Source organism: Phocoena sinus, chromosome 19 (genome assembly GCF_008692025.1).
Source record: "Phocoena sinus isolate mPhoSin1 chromosome 19, mPhoSin1.pri, whole genome shotgun sequence".
NCBI lineage: Eukaryota > Metazoa > Chordata > Mammalia > Artiodactyla > Phocoenidae > Phocoena > Phocoena sinus.
Window position 1 is genome coordinate 31369364 of NC_045781.1, and position 24456 is coordinate 31393819.

Sequence of the window (24456 nt, forward strand, 5' to 3'; positions counted from 1 at the left end):
ACAAGCTTTCTCCCTCACATGGTTCAAAGTTGTAAGAAGACTACCACTCAGGACAACGCAAGCAGGTTTTAAGAAACCACCTCAAACCTTGTTTTTATCCCTTATTACCTAGTTATAAAATCCCAATTATCTATTAAGGCAGGAAAGCTGCACCTTGTGATTTAAAGCAATGTTTCCTTCCATCCCAGGTTTTCCTATTCTTCTTTGGGTTTGAAACACACAGTCTACACTAGATGTTTTCCAAGGTGACTTCTTCTACTGGGAGACCAGACTTCCTCCACTGGGAGACCTGCTTTGCTGTTCATGGTTTCTATAGAACCTGTACCTCAGCTCTAGGGCTCTCTGCTAACAGGTACGGCGAAAGATGAAATGATCACTGGTGATTCTCAACTTTTTCTGAGATACCAAGAGCAGAAATCTCAGTCTGATGAGTCTCAACTTCCTTGACACAATCTAGCTGTTACAGTAGATGGGGACGAAGGTGGGAGCACAAGATCCAGTACAAGAAAAGCAAGATCTTATTCTCTGACAGGTTTATTAGCTTTCAAATTAATATAGGTTTTTAATCCCTGCAACCCTTTGTCAACTTCTCCCAACATCGACAGAGGCAATGAGGTATAGTAATGGCCTCTTAAAAGTCAAACCAGCAACTTCCCTGGCGGCCCAGTTGTTAAGACTCTATGCTCCCACTGCAGGGGGCATGAGTTCGATCCCTGGGGTCGGGGAACTAAGATCCCGCATGCTGTATGGTGCAGCCAAAAGAAACCCAAAAGTCAAACCACGTAAAGATGGTGACTTTGGTTCCTCGGTCTGCCTCCTGAAATGATCTGACGTTGCTCTGGGTACGGGCTGTAATAGCAACAGCACAATTGCAGAACAACGAAGCAGAGGAGCAGAAGGTGCCTACACAGTGTTACCTCAACGTCTTGTTTGTAAGGATGGAGCTGATGTGCCTGTACTGACAGTCAGGAACAATTAGCACAGAGTAGCTCTGAAAAGGAAAAAGAATTCACAAGCCATCAGTTATGGGTGAAGGGAAGTCACCATCTGCCAGCGGGCACCAGAGTGTCACTGCTGTGGGAGGGAAAAGGAGTGGGTTTGGAGGAGATCCAGGGGCCTCTGTGCCCACGTTAAAACTGAGTAGCTTCTCTGCCTGCCAGCATCACAGTGTCAACACATCCTGTGTGTGTGTGTCTCTCCGTCTCACACCCAAGGAAGTAGAAACAATTGACGTAGGAACCCAGCGGAAGAAAGAACCGTACAGGCTCACTCTTCTGAAGCAGGGGAGCCTACAGCTTTATGTTGTTGTTGTTAAAAGCTCATGGCCTACCTCTGTCCTCAGGGCCTCCATACCTTGTCTCCCCCTGCCCTTCCCTGCCTCCCTTTAGGGGATGGAGGTGGAGCAGCATGTCTGGGTCTTGGCTGCTCTGTATGGGAAGGGAAGAGCAGGAAGGGCAGCAGGTCAAAGCAGAGGAAAGGACAAGTGTAGCACCTTTAGTCTAGAAACAGCTTCCATAGTTAGAGGCCACAACTAGAAATGTAGCCAACAGAGAGGGGCCTTAACAGGTTAGAGCCAGAATATGCAGGTGGGTCCCCCTGGCTTGCCATATTAGAATTCCAGGAGCTGCCAGAAATAAGTCACCTCATCCACACACCTACCAGCACTTCTGATCTCTGGCTACAACAAAATAAGGCCTATGTTTGTTTCTCTAAGGTTTAGAGTCTTAAATGGGATTAGGTGGAGGGAGATGGAATAGCCAAGGGTAAGGGAAAACTTCACAATGAACCATGAGTGTTAAGTGACACCCCCTGCGGATGTAGTTTAGAACCTTTACTTAGTCACACAACATCAAGAATAGGTTAGTTCCAGGGCAGTGCGCCATTCCATCACCTGGGACCTTCTCTCCCCACTGCACACTCCACAACACAGTATAGTCAAACGGCGCCTTCGTCTAGAATAGAATGTTTTAAATGATACCTGTTCAATAACTGTCCTTGCTTCTTTGTGGCGTTGGGAAAGGAAAAAAAAGAAACAAAAAACAAGAAAGCAACTGAACCCAAACCCTTTGCAAGCCGCTTGGTACCTATTTTCCCAGGGCATTCTTAGTGGAATTTCTGCTGGGCCCTGACCTCTGCCCTACTACAACAGTGAGGACAGAGGCTGTGGGACAGGTTTGGGCATCCATACTGGAGTAGAAAGAGAAAACAAACACAAGTCGGGCCACAAGTGGATTCTGGCACATTTTTAGATGAGGTTAAAAATGTCACGGTGTGCACAGGGAGCAGGCAAAGGACTTTTCTGTGGGAGGTAATGCCTGTAGGCAGAATAAACTGTCCAGTCTATTCTTGGGGAGGAGCTCCCTGCAGTAAGAACAGAGGAACTAGGGGGCCTCGAGGAAGGTGTTGGTTCGGAAGATGGAGGAGACGATCTTGCCGGTGGCGTTGATGGTGCCTTCGCTGTCTGAGCTGGACTCAGAGTCGCTGCTCCCAGAGTAGGCACCCAAACCTGGGAGGATGCCGATACAGACGGCAGCGGAGGGGCAGTGGATGGAGGGACCACTCAGAGATGTGCTTCCAAGAGACACGCAGGAAGGGGCTTCTGCAAAAAAGGAGGCAGGACTGTTACTTCATCACCCTTTTCCAAAGGTGATGGTGTGCTTTCCATGTGTAGAGGGCTTTATGTTGGAAGCCTCAAAACAACCCTATGTAGTCGACACTATTGCCATCCTCATTTTTTTTTTTTTTTTTTTTTTTTTTTTGGCGGTACGCGGGCCTCTCACTGCCGTGGCCTCTCCCGTTGCGGAGCACAGGCTCCGGAAGCGCAGGCTCAGCGGCCACGGCTCACGGGCCCAGCCGCTCCGTGGCACGTGGGATCTTCCCAGACCGGGGCACGAACCCGTGTTCCTTGCATGGGCAGGCGGACTCTCAACCACTGTGCCATCAGGGAAGCCCTGCCATTCTTATCTTAATGTTCGTCGTTTACAACTGAGAAAACTGAAGCCACAGCAGAGAACATTTTAAGACCATGCAGAATAACACCAAGTAGCTGGGGCTCTTTTTGCCCTAGGAAACCCAGAGTCACAGCAGCACCTCCATGCAGAAAGCCTCAACCTAGAAAACACAGGACTTGAAGGTTAGAGGAAAAGTTAAGAACTCTCCTCCACCCCTTCTTCTTCCGTTTCCAGCCTCATTTAATCACTACAACAACCTGGTATATAGATATCCCCCACTTTGCTGATGAGGGAGGTCCAAAACCCAGCTAAGGTTAAAGGCCACTTAGAGTAGAAAACATTAAACTAAATTTGAATCAAAAGATAATGTACTAAAATGATCCCAGAGCTCACCGCAGAGTAAGGGTTGGAGTTCAAACACTGTATCAGGCTGACAAGCATATTACCTTCTAGGATTTTGCCTTAACAAACCCCTAACACTTCATGTAAATGTGAAAAGGATACATGGTTCCAAGTATATGAAATCAGGAGTAAGCAAAAAATATCACTGAGAAGCAAAGAGAGATCTCCAACAGCCAGTATACATAGTTCATTTGCTTATACAGGAAGTACTAATAAGGGAAGGAAGCTGCTAAAGATAAGTAATGTGAAAACATGGAGATGTAGGAAAGTGAGAGCTCACAATGATTGCAGAGGCTACAAGAGGTAACAAGGCTACAAGAAAACAGGCAAATATTTACAATAAGTATCACAAAAGCTAATTTCTTTACGATAGAAAGAGTTCTTCCAAAACCAATAACAAACCAACAACTGAACAGAAAAGTAGACAGAAGACACGAATAGTTCACAGAAAAAGAAACAAATGACTTTTAAACATAGAAGAATAAACAATATAAGGAGGAATAGGCATCTATATATGTTGCTGAGGGAACGTAGGATAATTCGGCTAAGTCCTTCACACTTAAATGATGTTCATGCAGCACTGGTGACAGTAGAAACCAAAAGGTTCATTAATAGAGGACCAGTGTAATGGACTAGTATTCAGCCATTAAGAAGAATAAAGCATCTCTGTGTGTAATGGTATTGAATGATCTCTAAGATACCATGTGTTAAATGAAAAAGGCAAGGGTGAGTACAAGTTATAATCTGGGGGGGGGACATTAAATATGCATGATAATGTATGAAAAAATACATTAAAAACTGGTAACAGTGGCTGCTCTGGGGAGAGCAACTGAGTGGCTGAGGACCAGGGAAAACCTAACTTTTTATTCCACACTCTTGTGTCCCTTTTCAATTTACTATTAGGTACATATAACTACCTATTTAGACAACTGTTAAGAAAGCCAAATGCCACAATTCAAAGAGTATCCTAGGACATTTAATTCAGAAGGACCAGCCCCTCTTACCTCTGTAATCCCTGTATTATAGCCAGGAAGGCTGTAGAAGACTGACAGTCCTAATGGCTATCTTCTCCTTATCCATATTCTCCTCAGACTGTAAGTCTCTGGAGGACAAGGGCTCCTTCTCTATCCCATCCCCTGGGCATAGAGCAGACGGCCTGGCACAGAGCAGGCCAACATTCACAATGTGTGAGAATGCAGGAAAATGCATAACAGAGTTTCACTGCAAATGGCTAAATTTTGGGGGTGGGGGAAATGTGAAAATTTGGGACATAACATCAAATTAAAAACCATTCATTTACCTGAACATTCATTGTATTACTATTTTCACACATACAAGGATACTTTCAGTATTCTGTGAGAAAAACTGGGTTGTTTAAAAAAAAAAAAAAAAAACCCTGATATCATAAGGGTATGAATCAGTTACTTGGAAAAGTAATTTATGTGAAGTTACTCAGTGAAATGTGTCCTTTTATTAAGTATTTCAAGGGTGAATTGAATTTTAGGGTCTATCTTAGAAAAGAAAGATCAAGTTCTGAGTACCTCTGGAGGACTAGAGCCGGCCTAAGGGAAGGATGGAAGCCAGCCACAGAAATGTAACCCAAGGAATCTGGACGACAGGAGCATTAGCAGAGTTTAAGCAAGAGGACCAAATCTCCCAATTATCTAGGAAGTTTCAAGAAAGAAAAGAGATTGCAACTCAAACAAATTTCATTCCAAAAGCAGTTAACTGGGACTTCCCTGGCAGTCCAGTGGTTAAGACTTTGCCTTCCAGTGTAGGAGGCAAATTTGGCAATATTTTTCTAAGTTACAAATGTATATCTGACTCAATAATTCTCCTTCTAAGTATTTAACCTGACATATTACAAATGTGAACAATGATCCATGTACAGGGTTATTTAATGAAACATCATAATAGAGAAAGAATGGAAACAATCTAAATGTTCATCAATAAAAAATGAAATAAATATACTATGGTACAACCATACAATGGATTACTACACAGCCTTAAAAAGGAATGAAGAAGCTCTTTATGCACAGGAATGCTATGATTCCCAAGGTAAGTAAGCAATGAACAGAAGAGTATGTTAATTAAAATAATGATGATGGGGCTTCCATGGTGGCGCAGCGGTTGAGAGTCCGCCTACCGATGCAGGGGACACAGGTTCGTGCCCGGGTCCGGGAAGATCCCACATGCCGCGGAGCGGCTAGGCCCGTGAGCCATGGCCACTGAGCCTGTGTGTCTGGAGCCTGTGCTCCGCAACGGGAGAGGCCACAACAGTGAGAGGCCCGTGTACCGCAAAAAAAAAAAAAAAAATGATGATGATAGGAAATGCAAAACAACATATTAAGTAAATCTTGCCAAAAAATCAACGTGAATTGACCAAGCTCTAGACCTAATTACCATTTTATAGGAAACACAGGATATAAAGGAATCCCATGGGGATGCAATTAGCAAAATCTAGAGTGCAGGAAACTCCACAGGGCAGAGGCCCAGTTTCTTCGCAAGTAAAATAAAAATGAAACAAAAAATAAATTAAGAAAGAGGAAGAACCCATAGGTTAGATGAGACTGAAAAGGCAGATTAGCCTACTGTTAAGATGCCATAAAATGGCAATATTCCCAAACTGATCTACAGATTTAAGCAATCCCTATCAAAATCCCAGCTGCGTGAATTGACAAGTTCATCCCCAAATTCATATGGAAATGCAAGGGACCTCAAATAGCAAAACAATATTGAAAAAGAACAAACTTGGAGGACTGATACTTCCTGATTTCAAAACTTACTACAAAGCTAGAATGATCAAAACTGTGTGGTAGGGAATTCCCTGGCAGTCCCGTGGTTAGGACTCCATGCTCTCACTGCCCAGGGCCTGGGTTCAATCTCTGGTCAGGGAACTAAGATCCCACAAGCCGTGCAGCATGGCCAAAAAATAAAACAAAACAAAAACAAACAAACAAAAACAAAACTGTGTGGTGATGGCATAAGGATAGACATACAAATCAATGGAAGAGAAAAGTTAGTCCAGAAATAAACCCAAACATGCTGTTCAACTGATTTTCAACAAACTGTCATGACAATTCAGTGGGAGAAAAAACAGTCCTTTCAACAAATTATTGAGTCAAAAAATTAACACAAAATGGGCCAAAGATCAAAATGTAAGAGTTAAAACTATAAAACTCTTTGAAAAAAATGTAAGCATAAATCTTCATGACCATGAATTAGGCAAACTGTTTCTTAGATATGACATTTAAAGTACAAGCAACCAAAGAAAAAATAAATTGATGTCATCAAAATGTAAAACTTTTGTGCTCCAAAGAACACTATCAAGAAAGTGAAAGTACAACCCACAGAGAGACAATATTTATAAATCATCTATCTGACAAGTGTCTAGCATCCAGAACATATAAAGAACACTTACAACTCAAAATAAAAAGACAAATAACCCAATTTTAAAATAGGCTCAGGATATGAGTAGATATTTCTCTAAAGAAGATAAAAAAATGGCCATTAAGTACACAATGGCAACGTCATTAGGGAAACTCCAATCAGAACCACAATAAAGTATCACTTCACACCCAATGGATGGATATAAGAAACACAGTAACAACTGTTGATAAGGATGTAAAGAAACTGAAACCCTCATATACTGCTGGTAGAATATAAAAATGGTGCAGCTACAGTGGAAAACAGTGTGGCTGTTCCTCAAAAAGTTAAACATAGATTTACTGTATGACCCAATTCCACTCTTAGGTATATACCCAAGAGAACTGAAAACAGGTTTCACACAAAATCTTGGACATGAATGTTCATAGCAGCATGGTTTGTAACAGCCCAAATGTGGAAACAACCCAAATGTTCATCAATTGACGAGTGGACAAAAAGGTAGCATACCATAAAATGGGATATTATTCAGCTGTAAAAAGCACTGATACATGCCACAACATGAACTATGAAAACATTATGTTACGTGAAAAGAAGTCAGACACAAAAGGCCCTATATTGCATGATTTCATTTATAAAAAATGTCCAGAAAAGGCAAATCCATAGAGACAGAAGTTGACTGGTGGTTGCTAGTGGCTGTGGAGAGGGAAGAATGGGGAAGAATGGGGAATAACTGCTAATGGTCACGGAGCTTCTTTTCGCAGTGATGAAAATGTTCTGGAATTAGATAGTGGTGATAAATACACATTCTTCTGAACATATTAAAAACCACTGAACTGCATCCTTTAAAAGGGTGAATTTTATGGTATGTGGATTATATCTCAATCTTTTTTTTTAAGCCATATAAGCCAAATACAATGTCTAATCCTTCCTTGGATACTACTTTTTAAAAAAACCAATTGTCGGATTGGAATAAAAATGGTGGAGTAGCAGGATGTAGAACTCAAGCTCTTCCTGCAAATATATCAAGAATACATCTACAAATGGAACAATTCTCATAGATCACCTACTGAACACTAGCAGAAGACCTCAAACACCTGAAAGGACAAAAAAGATCTCCATGTAACCAGGTAGGACAAAAGGAAAAAAAAAAGAGAGAGAGAGAAAGTAGAATGGGTCTGGCACCCCTGGGAGGGAGCTGAAGGAAAGTAGAGGTTCCCACACCCTGGGAAGTCCCCTCATGGGCGGGGAGATCAGCTGGGACAAAAAAGAAGCTTCAGAGGCTCAGAAGGAGAGCGCAACAACTAGTTAGTGTTAGGCAGGACAGAGAGAGACCTACACAGTCTGTGTCACCACTCTGCACACCCCAGCCTGAGAGGCATGTCCACTGGTATGGGCAGGGGATGGGTGCTGGAACACAGGGTTTAGAGGACAGACCTGGGGAGAAGACTGCTGTTGGCTGTGTGGAGACAGCCTGAAGGGGCTGGAGTGTGGGGTGTTGCAACCAGGAGTGTTGGTGGCAGAACCCTGGGTTGCCAGAGAAGCGAAGCGAGATTGTTAAGTGGCATGCAAAAGGAAGGGGTGGGGCCAACATTGCAGCCTCTTTCCCCACCTGCCGTCTCCTGCTTCCTTGGGCTCCATGCGGGGGCCCTACCCCAGGCCAGCTCATGCATTAAAGCTGCTCTGGCCCCCTCCCACCAGAGCAGGCTCGCAAGCTCCGGCCGCTGCCTCAGTGGTCTTGGGAACAGATGCCAGTGGGTTGCCCACACGCAGAGGTGGGGCTGAAATTACAGCTGAGCCCCAGGAGTCGTGCAACTTAGGAAGCAGAGCTGAAATCTCTCCCCATGGCCGTGCAAACCGCAGAATTACACCTACACTGCCGGCTTTGTGAATTCAGTGCCTGCGGAACATCTGAACGGACAGCTGGTGCTCCTGTGGCTGGGACAGGTCTGGCCTTAGCAGCTATGGGCTTTGAGGGCACGTACACACAGGGGTCTGAGCTGCCTCCATAGCTCCCATAGCAGGTCAAGGCGTGCAACTACTGCAGTCCTGGGACACGACTTCAGTGGATCTGCACTGGTGGTCTTGTGAAAACAAAGTCTGAGAGGCACCAGGGCCAACTGTCGGCATACCCACAACTTAGGTGGGGCCTAGGGCAGTGCCAACAACAGTGTACTCTGTGAGCCCACACAACGGATGAAAGGTGACAAAACAGAGCACACTCACAGGTGAACGGCTCCAGCGGAGGAATACTCAGTGGCTCCTCTCCCAGTGGAAGCACTCCAATCCCGCCTACCTCACACCACAGATCAGAAATGGAGCTGGGGGCTTCTACTCCAACAACTAGGGAGCAGGCCCTACCCTGGACAGGGCAGTGACAACCACAGAGCAAAGAGGAGGCCCGCTCAATAGCCAGTGCAGGCTCTAATTACCACAGCATCAGTCACACCTTCTAGCAAGGGGATAATGGCCTGCATACACTGAGAAAAGAGGTGGCAAGCATCCATACTAAAAGCAGCCCTCACACCAAAAAATATTAAACCCACAGAGGCTATACGGGGATGTTCCCACTTAAAAATAGCCCTCTAAGACCACAGTAGATAATTGTTTCTCCTAAACTCATAGAGCAAGAGAAATATAAGTAAAATGAAGAAGCAGGGGAACCACTCCCAATTAAAAGATCAAGAGAATTCCCACGAAAGAATAAACAATTAAACAGACATCTTCAGTCTAATACCAAGTTCAAAAAGGAGATAATGAAAATACTGAAGGAATTAAGAAAGGCTATCAATAGAAATGTAGATTACTGTAAAAAGGAACTAGAAACTATAAGGAGAAGCCAAGAAAAATCAGAGAATTCATTTGAAGAGATGAAAGCTGAAAGGCTATGAATAGTAGAATGAATAATGCAGAAGAGCGAATAAGTGACCTAGAAGATAGAATAACGGAAATCACCTAATTAGAACAGCAGACAAAAACCCAAATGAAAAAAAAAATGAAAGCAATATAAGAGACCTATGGGACAATATAAAGCATGCCAATCTATGCATAATAGGGATCCCATAAGAAGAAGAAACAGAAAAGGGGATTGAAAATGAAGAAATTACAGCTGAAAACTTGCCAAACCTGAAGAAGGAAACAGATATCCAGATACAGAAAGCATAGAGGATCTTGAACAAGGTAAACCCAAACAGACCTACACCAAGACGTATTATAATAAAAATGGCAGAAGTTAAAGAGATGATTCTAAAGGCAGCAAGAGAAAAACAAAGAATCACAAGGGAACACCCATAAGGGTACCAGCTGATTTCTCTACAGAAACACTGCAGGCCAGAAGGGAATGGCAAGATATATTCAAAGCCCTGAAAGGGAAAAATCTGCAACCTAGGATACTCTACCCAGAAAGATTATCATTTAGAACAGAGGGAGAGACAAAGAATTTCCCAGACAAGTAAAAACTAAAAGAATACAGCAATACTGACATTATCCTAAAGGAAATATTGAAAGGTCTTCTCTAAATAGAAAGTAGTAAGAATCTATAGGAAAGAAAAAATCACAATTGGAAAGTAAATCACATAAATAAGACAGTACACAGATTAAAAAGAAAAACCAAAAAATTTCTGTGAAAGTGATGATAACCACAATGAACAGCAAAAGGATGAACATGAAGATGCAAAAGGGGACATTAAAATCATAATATGTGGGGAAGGAGAGTAAGAAAATGTAGATTTTTTTTTTTTTCTAGAATGTGTTTGGGCCTATATGACTACCGGTCTAAAGCAAGTAGACATACGAAGGGGTTAACATACTTGAAAAACAGGGCAACCACAAATCAAAAACATACAATAGATTCACAAAAACCAAAAAGAACAGAAGCATAATACGAAAGAAAATCATCAAACCACAAAAGGAAAAACAAAAAGAGACAAAGAAGAATTATAAAATCAACAGGAAGACAAGGTTTAAAATGGCAATGAATACATATCTATCATTAATTATCTTAAATGTCAAATGGACTAAATTCTCCAATCAAAAGACACAGTGATCATCCAAACTGAAAATAAATAAGGGAGCCTGAACCAAGATGGCGGAATAGAAGGACATGCGCTCACTCCCTCTTGTGAGAACACCAGAATCACAACTAACTGCTGGACAATCATTGACAGGAAGACACTGGAACTCACCAAAAAAGATACCCCACATCCAAAGACAAAGGAGAAGCCACAATGAGACGGGAGGAGGGGCGCAATCACAGTAAAATAAAATCCCATAACTGCTAGGTGGGTGACTCACAGACTGGAGAACATTTATACCACAGAAGCCCACCCACTGGAGTGAAGGTTCTGAGCCCCACGTCAGACTTCCCAACCTGGGGGGCCGGCAACGGGAGAAGGAATTCCTAGAGAATCAGACTTTGAAGGCCAGTGGGATTTGATTGCAGGACTTGGACACGACTGGGGGAAACAGAGACTCCACTCTTGGAGGGCACACACAAAGTAGTGTGTGCATCGGGACCCAGGGGAAGGAGCAGTGAACCCAGGGGAGAATGAACCAGACCTACCTGCTAGTGTTGGAGGGTCTCCTGCAGAGGCGGGGGGTGGCTGTGGCTCACCACGGGGACAAGAACACTGGTAGCAGAAGTTCTGGGAAGTACTCCTTGGCGTGAGCCCTCCCAGAGTCGGCCATTAGCCCCACCAAAGAGCCCAGGTAGGCTCCAGTGTTGGGTTGCCTCAGGCCAAACAACCAACAGGGAGGGAACCCAGCCCCACCCATCAGCAGTCAAGCAGATTAAAGTTTTACTGAGCTCTGCCCACCAGAGCAACAGTCAGCTCTACCCACCACCAGTCCCTCCCATCAGGAAACCTGCACAAGCCTCTCAGATAGCCTCATCCACCAGAGGGCAGACAGCAGAAACAAGAAGAACTACAATCCTGCAGCCTGTGGAACAAAAACCACATTCACAGAAAGATAGACAAGATGAAAAGGCAGAGGGCTATGTACCAGATGAAGGAACAAGATAAAACACCAGAAAAACAACTAAATGAAGTGGAGATAGGCAACCTTCCAGAAAAAGAATTCAGAATAATGATAGTGAAGATGATCCAGGACCTCGGAAAAAGAATGGAGGCAAAGATCAAGAAGATGCAAGAAATGTTTAACAAACACCTAGAAGAATTAAAGAACAAACAAACAGAGATGAACAATACAATAACTGAAATGAAAACTACACTAGAAGGAATCAATAGCAGAATAACTGAGGCAGAAGAACGGATAAGTGACCTGGAAGACAGAATGGTGGAATTCACTGCTGCGGAACAGAATAAAGAAAAAAGAATGAAAATAAATGAAGACAGCCAAGAGACCTCTGGGACAACATTAAACGTAACAACATTCGCATTACAGGGGTCCCAGAAGGAGAAGAGAGAGAGAAAGGACCTGAGAAAATATCTGAAGAGATTATAGTCGAAAACTTCCCTAACACGGGAAAGGAAATAGCCACCCAAGTCCAGGAAGTGCAGCGAGTCCCATACAGAATAAACCCAAGGACAAACATGCCAAGACACACAGTAATCAAATTGGCAAAAATTAAAGACAAAGAAAAATTATTGAAAACAGCTAGGGAAAAACGACAAATAACATACAAGGGAACTCCCATAATGTTAACAGGTGATTTCTCAACAGAAACTCTATAAGCCAGAAGGGAGTGGCATGATATACTTAAAGTGATGAAAGGGAAGAACCTACAACCAAGATTACTCTAGCCAGCAAGGATCTCATTCAGATTCGATGGAGAAATCAAAAGCTTTACAGACAAGCAAAAGTTAAGAGAATTCAGCACCACCAAACCAGCTCTACAACAAATGCTAAAGGAACTTCTGTAAGTGGGAAACACAAGAGAAGAAAAGGACCTACAAAAACAAACCCAAGGGGCTTCCCTGGTGGCGCGGTGGTTGAGAGTCTGCCTGCTGATGCAGGGGACGCGGGTTGGTGCCCCTGTCCGGGAGGATCCCATGTGCCACGGAGCGGCGGGGCCCATGAGCCATGGCCGCTGGGCCTGCATGTCCGGAGCCTGTGCTCTGCAACGGGAGAGGCCACAACAGTGAGAGGCCCATGTACCCCCCCCCCCACACACAAAAACCAAAACAATTAAGAAAATGGTCATAGGAACATACATATCAATAATTACCTTAAACGTGAAAGGATTAAATGCTCCCACCAAAAGACAGATTTGCTGAATGGATACAAAAACAAGACCCATATATATGCTGTCTACAAGAGACCCACTTCAGACCTAGGGACACATACAGACTGAAAGTGAGGGGATGGAAAAAGATATTCCATGCAAATGGAAATCAAAAGAAAGCTGGAGGGCTTCCCTGGTGGCGCAGTGGTTGAGAGTCCGCCTGCCGATGCAGGGGACGCGGGTTCATGCCCCGGTCCGGGAAGATCCCACATGCCGCGGAGCGGCTGGGCCCGTGAGCCATGGCCGCTGAGCCTGCGCATCCGGAGCCTGTGCTCCGCAACGGGAGAGGCCACGACAGTGAGAGGCCCGCGTACCGCAAAAAAAAAAAAAAAAAAAAAAAAAAAAAAGAAAGCTGGAGTAGCAATACTCATCGGATAAAATAGACTTTAAAATAAAGAATGTTACAAGAGACGAGGAAGGACACTACATAATGATCAAGGGATCAATCCAAAAAGAAGATATAACAATTATAAATATATATGCACCCAACATAGAAGCACCTCAATATGTAAGGCAACTGCTAACAGCTGTAAAAGAGGAAATCAACAGTAACACAATAACAGTGGGGGACTTTAACACCTCACTTATACCAATGGACAGATCATTCAAAATGAAAATAAGGAAACAGAAGCTTTAAATGACACAATAGACCAGATAGGTTTAATTGATATTTATAGGACATTCCATCCAAAAACAGCAGATTACACTTTCTTCTCAAGTGCACACAGAACATTCTCCAGGACAGATCACATCTTGGGTCACAAATCAAGCCTCAGTAAATTTAAGAAAATTGAAATCGTATCAACCATCTTTCCTGACCACAACGCTATGAGATTAGAAATGAATTACAGGGAAAAAACCATAAAAAACGCAAACACATGGAGGCTAAACAATACGTTACTAAATAACCAAGAGATCACTGTAGAAATCAAAGAGGAAATCAAAAAATACCTAGAGACAAATGACAATGAAAACACGATGATCCAAAACCTATGGGATGCAGCAAAAGCATGGGTAGAATGGGTATCATCAGAAAATCTACAAACAGCAAATGCTGGAGAGGGTGTGGAGAAAAGGGAACCCTCTTGCACTGTTGGTGGGAATGTAAATTGATACAGCCACTATGGAGAACAGTATGGAGGTTCCTTAAAAAACTAAAAATAGAATTACCATATGATCCAGCAATCCCACTACTGGGCATATACCCAGAGAAAACTATAATTCAAAAAGACACATGCACCCCAATGTTCATTGCAGCACTATTTACAATAGCCAGGTCATGGAAGCAACCTAAATGCCCATCAACAGACGAATGGATAAAGAAGATGTGGCACATATATACGATGGAATATTACTCAGCCATAAAAAGGAACGAAATTGGGTCATTTATTGAGACGTGGATGGATCTGGAGACTGTCATACAGAGTGAAGTAAGTCAGAAAGAGAAAAACAAATATCGTATATTAACGCATGTATGTGGAACCTAGAAAAATGGTACAGATGAACCGGTTTGCAGGGCAGAAATTGAGACACAGAGGTAGAGAACAAACGTATGGACACCAAGGGGGGAAGCCACAGGGGGGTCAGAATGGTGGTGTGATGAATTGGGTGATTGGGACTGACATGTATACACTGATGTGTATAAAACTGATGACTAATAAGAACCTGCTGTATAAAAATATAAATTAAATTTAAAAAATTTTTTAAAAAAGGCACAGAGTGGCAGATTGGATAAAAAAACAAGAGCCTACAATATGCTGCTTACAAAGGACACACTTCAGGGCAAAGGACACACACAGATTAAAAGTGAGGGCATGGAAAAACATCTTTTATGCAAACAGAAATGACGAGATAGCGAGGGTCACAATACTCAGAGAAAATAGACTTTAAGACAAAGATAAAGAAGGACACTACATAATGATAAAAGGATCAATAAAAGGAGAGGATATTATACTTTTCAACATATATGTACCCAACATAGGAGCACCAAAATACATAAAACATATACTAACAGACATAAAGGGAGAAACTGACAGGAATACAATAGTAGGAGACCTTAACACCCCACTCATACCAATGGACAGATCTTCGAGACAAAAAAAAGTCAATAAAACAACAGAGATCCTAAATGATAGAACAGTTAGACTTAATTGATATATTCAGGACATTACATCTAAAAAAAGCAGAATACACATTCTTTTCAAGTGCACATGGAACATTCTCTAGGGTTGACTTGGGCACAAAACAAGCCTAAACAAATTTAAGAGTACAGAAATTATTTCAAGCATCTTTTCTGACCACAATAGCATGAAACCAAAAATCAACCACTGAAAAAGAAACAAAAACAAAACAAAACAAAAAAACAATTACATGGAGACTAAACAACATGCTACTAAAAGAACCAATGGATCAACAATGAAAGCAAAGAAGAAATTTAACAATACCTTGAGGCAAATGACAATGAAAACACAACCATACAAAATCCATGGGATGCAGCAAAAGCAGTTCTCAGAAGGAAGTTCATAGCAATATAGGGGCCTTCTTTAAGAAACAAGAAAAATCTCAAATAAACACCATAGTCCACCACCTAAAAGAATTAGAAAAAAAAGAAGAACAAACAAAACCTAAAGTCAGCAGAAGGAAGGAGATAAGAAAGATCAGAGAAGAAATAAATAAAATAGAACTTAAAAAAACAATAGAAAAAATTCAATAAAACCAAGAGCTGGTTCTTTGAACGGGTAAACAAAATTGACAGACCTGTGGTCCCGCTCGACAAGAAGAAAAGAGAGAAGACCCAAATAAACGAAATAAGAAGTGAAAGCAGAGAAATCACAACAGATATCACAGAAGTGCAACAAACCATAAGAGAATACTGTGAACAATTATATGCCAACAAATTTGACAACCTTGAAGAAATGTTCAACTTTCCTACAAACATATAGGCCACCAAAACTGAATCAAGAAGAAACAGATAACTTGAGCAGACCAGTCACTAGAAATGAAATAAAATCTGTAATAAAGAAAAAATCCCTACAAACAAAAGTCCAGGACCAGATGGCTTCACTGGGAAATTCTACCAAACATACAAAGAACTTATAGCAATCATTCTCAAACTCCTCCAAAAAACGGAAGAGGAAGGAACACTCCCAATGGGGTGACATTCTATGAAGCCACCGTCACCTGGATAACAAAACCAGACAAAGACACTACAAAAAAAGAAAATTACAGGCGAATATCTTTTTTTTTTTTGGAAATGTTCTGATTTTTTAAAAATTTTTATTTATTTATTTTTTGGGGGCTGTGTTGGGTCTTCACTTCTGTGCGAGGGCTTTCTCTAGTTGTGGCAAGTGGGGGCCACTCTTCATCACAGTGCGCGGGCCTCTCACTATCGTGGCCTCTCCTGTTGCGGAGCACAGGCTCCAGACGTGCAGGCTGAGTAGCTGTGGCTCACGGGCTTAGTTGCTCTGCAGCATGTGGGATCCTTCCAGACCAGGGCTCGAACCCGTGTCCCCTGCATTAGCAGGCAGATTCTCAACCACTGCGCCACCAGAGAAGCTCCCAGGCGAATCTTTGACGAATATAGACACAAAAATTCTCAACAAAATATTAGCAAACCAAATCCAAAAACACATAAAAAAGGTCATACACCACGACCAAGTTGGATTCATCCCAGGGTCACAAGGATGGTTCAACATACTCAAATCAGTATGTGGGACTTCGCTGGTGGTGCAGTGGTTGAGAATCCGCCTGCCAATGCAGGGGACACAGGTTCGAGCCCTGGTCCGGGAAGATCCCACATGCTGCAGAGCAACTAAACCCACACGCCACAACTACTGAGCCTGTGCACCACAATTACTGAAGCCCGCATGCCTAGAGCCAACGAAGTTAGAACACACCCTCACACCATACACAAAAATAAACTCAAAATGGCTTAAAGAATTAAATATAAGACAAGACACCATAAAGCTCTTAGAAGAAAACACAGGCAAAACACTCTCTGACATAAATCGTACCAATGTTTTCTTAGGTCAGTCTCCCAAGGCAATAGAAATAAAAGCAAAAATTAAAAAATGGGACCTAATCAAATTTATAAGCTTTTGCACAGCAAAGGAAGCCATAAATAAAACGAAAAGACAACCTATGGACTGGGAGAAAATATTTGCAAATGATGTGACGGACAAGGGCTTAATTACCAAAATATACAAACAGCTCACACAACCAAACAACAAAACAACCCAATCCAAAAATGGGCAGAAGACTTAAACAGACATTTCTCCAAAGAAGACATACAGACATGAAAAGATGCTCAACAGCACTAATTATTAGAGAAATACAAATCAAACCTACAATGAGGTACCACCTCACACTGGTCAGAGTAGCCATCATTAAAAAGTCTACAAATAACAGGGCTTCCCTGGTGGCGCAGTGGTTGAGAGTCTGCCTGCTGATGCAGGGGACACGAGTTCATGCCCCGGTCCGGGAAGATCTCACATGCCACGGAGCAGCTGGGCCTGTGAGCCAATGGCCGCTGAGCCTACGTGTCCAGAGCCTGTGCTCCACAACGGGAGAGGCCACAGCAGGGAGGGGCCTGCGTACTGCAAAAAAAAAAAAAAAGTCTACAAATAGCAAATGCTGGAGAGGGTGTGGAGAAGAGGGAACCTTCCTACACTGTTGGTGGGAATGTAAACTGGTACAGCCACTATGGGAAACAGTATGGTGGCGCGTGTGCACGCGCAATGGAATATTACTTGGCCATAAAAAAGATGAAATAAAGCCATTTGCAGCAACATGGGTGAACTCAGAGATTATCGTACTAAGTGAAGTAAGTCAGAAAGGGAAAGACAAACACCACATGATATTACTTACATGTGGAATCTAAGATATGGCACACATCAGCATAACTATGAAACAACAACAGACTCAGATATAGAGAACAGATTTGTGGTTGCCAAGGGTAAGGCGGGATGGGGGAGGGACGGATTGGGAGTTTGGGATTAGCAGAGGCAAACTATTAATATGTAGCATGGATAAACATCAAGGTCCTATTATATAGTATAGGGAACTATATTCAATATCCTGTGACCAACCATAATGGAAAAGAATATGAAAAATATATATGTATAACTGAGTCACTTTGCTGTACAGAAGAAATTAACACAATATTATAAATCAACTATACTTCAATACAATTTAAAAAAACAAGTGATCACAGTGTTGCATTTGAATCTTAAAAACAAAAATCAACTGTTAAGAAAAAAAATGTATGGGAAAACTGAGGAAAATGAATACTAATCTGATACTTGATAACATTTAGTAATTATTATAATTATTTCAGGTGTGATAATAGTAGTGCAATTATGTTAAAAAAACAAAGAATCCTTATTTTTTTAGGGATACATACAGAAGAATTATAGATGAAATAATTTGATGTCTGAGATTTGCCTCAAAATACTACAGTTGGGAGATTTAAATGAAATAGGATTGGACGGGGAATTCCCTGGCGGTCCAGTGGTTAGGACTCAGCACTTTCACTGCCGTGGCCTAGGTTCAATCCCTGGTTGGGGAACTAAGATCCCACAAGCCGTGCAGCGCAGCCAAAAAATAATAATAATAAATAAAACTTTCTTTAAAAAAAAAAGAAGATTGGACATGTGTTTAAAATTGTTGGGACTTCCCTGGTGGCGCAGTGGTTAAGAATCCATCTGCCAATGCAGGGGACAAGGGTTCGAGCCCTGGTTTGGGAAGATCCCACATGCCATGGAGCAACTAAGCCGGTGAACCACAACTACTGAGCCTGTGTGCCACAGTTACTGAAGCCTGTGTGCCTAGAGCCCATGCTCCACAGCAAGAGAAGCCACTGCGATGAGAAGCCCGCGCACTGCAACGAAGAGTAGCCCCCGCTCACCGCAACTAAAGAAAGCCCGTGCATAGCAACAAAGATCCAACACAGCCAAAAATAAATTAATTAATTACTTTTTAAAAAACTGTTCAAGGTACATGATGGGGTTCATTATACTTTCATCTCGATATTTGAATATGTTTTAAGTTATCTATAATAAAACACTTTAAAAAAAGAATATGTGTAATTTCTTATACATACACAGAATAGCTCTGGATATATACATATATACATTAAAAATATATAATACTATTTCCCACTGGGAAGGAGAATTGGATGGAAGAGGACATACAGGTAGAAGGGAGGCTCTTTGCTTAATATCTTTTTCAAAAGTAAATTCTAGAGTAAAAAGATATCAGCAACAGCTCACCATTACTGGAGTTCAGTGGATATACTTTTTTAAATAATCATTTTTTTGAAAGAAAAAAATATATTTTAAAATATCCATTTTTTTGCGTGACACAGAAATAAATGTAAGCCCTGTTTTATCGATGACCCTTTGAGTTCAGCTCAGAGTCTCAATTCCACAGGGAGTCAGGAGTAGAAGAACTGAAAACACTCTTGAATTTCTTATCCTTGATTCAGTCCTGAGTAACACTCACTTTCACTTATAACTTTGTGCCACTTAATACAGTAGCAGATTTGATCACATAAAAGGAACCACCAAAGAAAGTGTACTCCTGGAAACTGTATTTAGTAGCCTCTCGGTTCAATCCAATCCAACCAACAGCAAGAGCCAGGCATTCTACCTCTCACGGGTAGCCAGCCAGGTGAAATGAAGAAACTTGACATTTAAGGGAGACATAGAAAAACTCTTTGTGAGTAGAGGTGATATGACCAGGGCTTTGGCTTTGTAAGCGCTCCTGGGACAACACAATTGTCACTTATCAGTTCCACTGGTTTCTAACATATTACTTTGCAGGGCAGCTGACATATTGCTAGGTTTAAATCCTGCACAGCCTAAAACGGTTTGGTAAGTTAAGTTTAGGTAGGTTTGCTTAGAGATGCACGCATTCCTCCACAGATACAATGCATTCCAGCCTTTTACCATGGTTCACATATATGATGAGTAAAGAACAAAATGAAAGCTGCCACCCACCTTGATTCTTGTCATCTGGGTCAGGGTCCGATTTCAGTCTTTTCACACTGTTGCCACTCTCTGAGCTGTAACAAAAAAATATGGTGATTTGAGCTAGGTCCAATCTTGGGGATCAAACTTTGGGAATCAGGAGCTCCAATAACTATTTATATGGGTCTTAGGCAGCCTCAAGGAGCTGAGATGATCTGAAATGAAAAGTCTTCATTTCAGGTTCTTAATCTCCTTCCAGCTATATTATTGTTATAAATATAATTTAAACCTCTGACCAATTCAAGGGGTGAAGCATTACAGCTTCAAGCATCACCAAAACATCAGATTCTTTGTTGTCATCATTCATCTTGGTTAGAACCACAGATGGACTTCAAGAATATCTGGACATATTTATATATGACAAAAATTTAGTTAAATTATTAAAGATTGAAGGAAATATCTTTAGTGACAGGCTAGAGATTCTGAAAGTCACCCAAAATACCTTCACTAAAAGAATATCTAGAGAATGTACTTCTCTCGCCATGCAGCTAGAAGACACAATGCTCTCCAGCTCCACTGTTACCACTAATATTAAGTAATGTTTGTAAATTCTTACCTAATAAAAAATTTAGGACAGTCAAAAAAAAAGAAAAAAGAAAGCACTCCAAAGAGGAAGGAAATGGTCCCAGGAGGAAGGCCTTAATCCCAGAAGGAAGGGATGGTGAACAAAGAAACTTGTAAATACAAATCTAAACAGTCTATATAAAAAAAACAGCATCTAATTTGTGGTGTTAAACATGACCATGCTAAAGTCCTGGACAGCATGTAAGGAAGGAAGAACGTGACTGTAGCTAAAAGTTCTAAGGTCCATGGATAATTTTGCAGGGAAGTAAGATAGCTATTTACTTTAGGTTTTACTAAGTATTCTTGATAAATTGCAAGGTAAGCCACCAAACGAATAGAAATAGAATACAAAAATCCAAACAAGTAGAAAGAAAAGAAAATGAATAAAAGATTTTAAAATTGTAATCAATTTTTATAAAAAGAATACATGGAAAAAATTTTTTAAGTAAAAAGACAAATAACATTAAGATAGTAGAAGCTGGGGAGTCCCCTGGTGATCTAATGGTTAGGATTCTAGGCTTTCACTGCCACGGCCCGGGTTCAATCCTTGGTTGGGGAACTGAGATCCCACAAGCCATGTGGCATGGCCCAAAAATTAATTAATTAAAAAAAAAAGATAGCAGAAATTGTATAAAAAATCCTAGTATGTCCAAGCCTACCTATAAAGAGAGTTTAACAGACTAAATTTTAAATCAGCTATTCATGAGACACACCTAAAAATTTAGAAGCAAAACAAACAACTTAAGACCCAGAAGGACTGAAAGTAAAGGAATGGAAAAAGAGTTAACCATGGCAAACACTAACCCAAAGAAGACTGGGGTACCTATATTAATATTAAGGAAATAGACTTTAAAACAAAAAGTATTATAAGGGATAAAAGAAGTTAGTTTATAAGGAAACAAAGTTTAATTCACTATGAAGAAAGAACAATCCTGAACATCTATGCTTCTAAAAGAGCTTAAAAATATACTATGTTCAACAGACTGAAAAAAAAATCAAGAAATCATTACTATAGTAGGAGATTTCAAAAACTCCCCTCAAGTACTAATAGAACAAGCAGACAAATGTGTAAAGAAACAGATGATTTGAACAATACAATCAATTAGTTTGTTTTGTTGTACCTACATAGAACCCAGAACAATTACAAAACACAGATTCTCCTCAACTTGGAACATTCACAAAAATTAATCTCAGGAATAGGTCACAAAGCTAGTCTAAAGCAATTTCAAAAGAATCAGCACATATAAACCATAATGCAATTAAGGGAGAAATTGATAACAAAAGATAAAGATTATATTTCATAGACTCTAAGACACCACTGATTATAAGGTATTAAAATGTGAGGGAGAAACAGGTTCATCTTAGAACCAGTGAAATATGGTTAAGTTACCTCAATATGTTTGGAAATTTTAAAAAATGTTCTAATTCATGAGTCAACAAAGAAATCATAATGGATATTTAAAAGTACTTAGTTGGAAATACAAAACTGTATACAATGAAAGCTGAGGAAAAATTATAGCTTTAGATGCTTATAACTGAAATGAGCTGAAAATTAATTAGCATGGTATCTGACAGTTATTTATAACAGAAATAATAAAAGTATAAGTTTGAAGAAAGTAAAGAATATTCCAAAGAAGGTAGAAGATATTAAAGAGCAAAACTTAATAAAATAGAAAAAATAAGAAGTAAACCCAAAAGATCTTTTTTTTTTTATTTTTTTGCGGTATGCGGGCCTCTCACTGTTGTGGCCTCTCCTGTTGCAGAGCACAGGCCTCTCACTGTTGTGGCCTCTCCCATTGCGGAGCACAGACTCCGGACGCACAGGCTCAGTGGCCATGGCTCATGGGCCCAGCCGCTGCGCGGCATATGGGATCTTCCCAGACCGGGGCACGAACCCGTGTTCCCTGCATCGGCAGGCGAACTCTCAACCACTGCACCACCAGGGAAGCCCAACCCAAAAGATCTTTGAAAAGACTAATAAAACTAAGACTACCCTCTCATGAAAATAAGAATAAAAGTATAATTCATCAATATTTGGGATGAAAAAAGGACAATTACAGACAGAACAGCAATCAGAAAAATAGGGAATACTGACAATTTAGCTAACACACTTGAAAAAAGACAAAATGAGCAAATTCCCAGAAAATATAACTAAATAAAACTGACTCAAAAAGACATGGGAAAACATAGATAGTCCTATAATCACAAGTTAAAAGAACAGGGACCGGGATTCCCTGGTGGCGCAGTGGTTTAGAGTCCGCCTGCCGATGCAGGCGACACGGGTTCGTGCCCCGGTCTGGGAAGATCCCACATGCCGCAGAGCGGCTGGGCCCGTGAGCCATGGCCGCTGAGCCTGCGCGTCCGGAGCCTGTGCTCCGCAATGGGAGAGGCCACACAGTGAGAGGCCCGCGTACCACAAACAAAACAAAACAAAACAAAAACCTAGGAATAAATCTAACAAAAGACATGTACAACATGTACAACAACAAAACTATAACTTTATTGGATGACTTTAATTAAAGGAAACAAATAAATGTAGATATATGCCATGGATAGAGAAAGACTCAAATCCATAAAGATCTGTTCTCTCCATAAATTTATCAAGCAATTTAATAACATTCCAATAAAAATCCCAAAAGGATTATTAAAGAATTTAAACTAAAACTAAAATTTATATGGAAGAATGAAGTGGCCAAGAATAGACAAGACACCCTGAGAAGAATGTAAGGAGACTTGCTCTACCAGATATCAATATCTGTACAAAGCTACAGTAATTACACAGAGTGATACTGGTCCAACAGATCCTAGGAACAGAAAAAAGAATCCACAGACAAACCCGTATAGGTATGGAAACTTGTTATAAGACAGAGGTGACACTGAAGATCACTGAGGAAAGGCAGAAGTATTTAGTAAATTGCTAGAAAACTGGCTTTTCATTTGAAGAAAAAATTGCCATGGGATCCCTACCTCATACCCTTCAAAAATCAATTCCAGATTTAAAGACTAACATGTGAAAGACAAAAATTCTAAAACTTTTACAAGAAAAACTATATTACGACCTCAGAGTAGAAAGAATTTCTTGAACAAAATATAAAAGGCTCTAACCATAAAAAGAAAATATTAATGGATTTGACCACCTTAAAATGGACCACCTTCAAAAGGTACAAATTTCCAGTTATAAAATAAATAAGTAGTGAGGATGTAGTGTACATCATGGTGACTATAGTTAATGATGTTATATTGTATATTTGAAAGTTGCTAAGAGAACAGATCTTAGAAGTTCTCATCACAAGAAAAAAAATGTGTAACTATGTGTGGTGATGGATGTCAACTAGACTATGGGGATCATTTCACTATATATATGTATATATATCTCATATTATCAAATCATTATGTTGTACACTTGAAATTAATGTGTTATATGTCAATTATATCTCAATTTTTAAAAACTGACCACCTTAAAATTAAATATATTTGACCACTTTAAAGTAAAAAGATAAGCTATAAACTGGAGAAAATAAATATCAAGACTACGTTTAAAAACAAACAAAACCTATGAATCAATAAGAAGAATACAAATAACGCAGTAGAAAAATGGCAATATAAATGAACAGACCTTCCACACAACAGGACACATGAATGGCAAATCAACATATGATATGTCAACTACATTTGTTAACAGGGGAATGCAAATTAAGACCATAAGGAGATACTAGTTTATAAATCACTTTATTGCTGTATTTGTGCTGTCCAGCAGGGCAGCAACAAGCCACATGTAACTATTTAACACTTAAAATGTGACCAGTGTGGGGCTTCCCTCGTGGCGCAGTGGTTGAGTTCTGCCTGCCAATGCAGGGGACATGGGTTTGAGCCCTGGTCTGGG

The 24456-nt window shown here is 40.8% G+C and overlaps 1 protein-coding gene across 6 annotated transcripts in view; it reads right to left on the reverse strand.

Annotated features, from left to right (window-relative positions):
* Positions 1 to 24456, reverse strand: part of PSME3IP1 (proteasome activator subunit 3 interacting protein 1) — a 43925-nt gene continuing 19469 nt past the window's right edge. For all 6 annotated transcript variants that reach the window (XM_032613136.1, XM_032613131.1, XM_032613133.1 and 3 more), the window contains 2 exons: positions 19980 to 20044; positions 1 to 2599 (listed from right to left, as the gene is read on the reverse strand). In XM_032613136.1, the coding sequence (XP_032469027.1) occupies positions 2382 to 2599; positions 19980 to 20044 (283 nt within the window). In that variant the 3' untranslated portion in view covers positions 1 to 2381. The remainder of the gene's footprint in view (positions 2600 to 19979; positions 20045 to 24456) is intronic.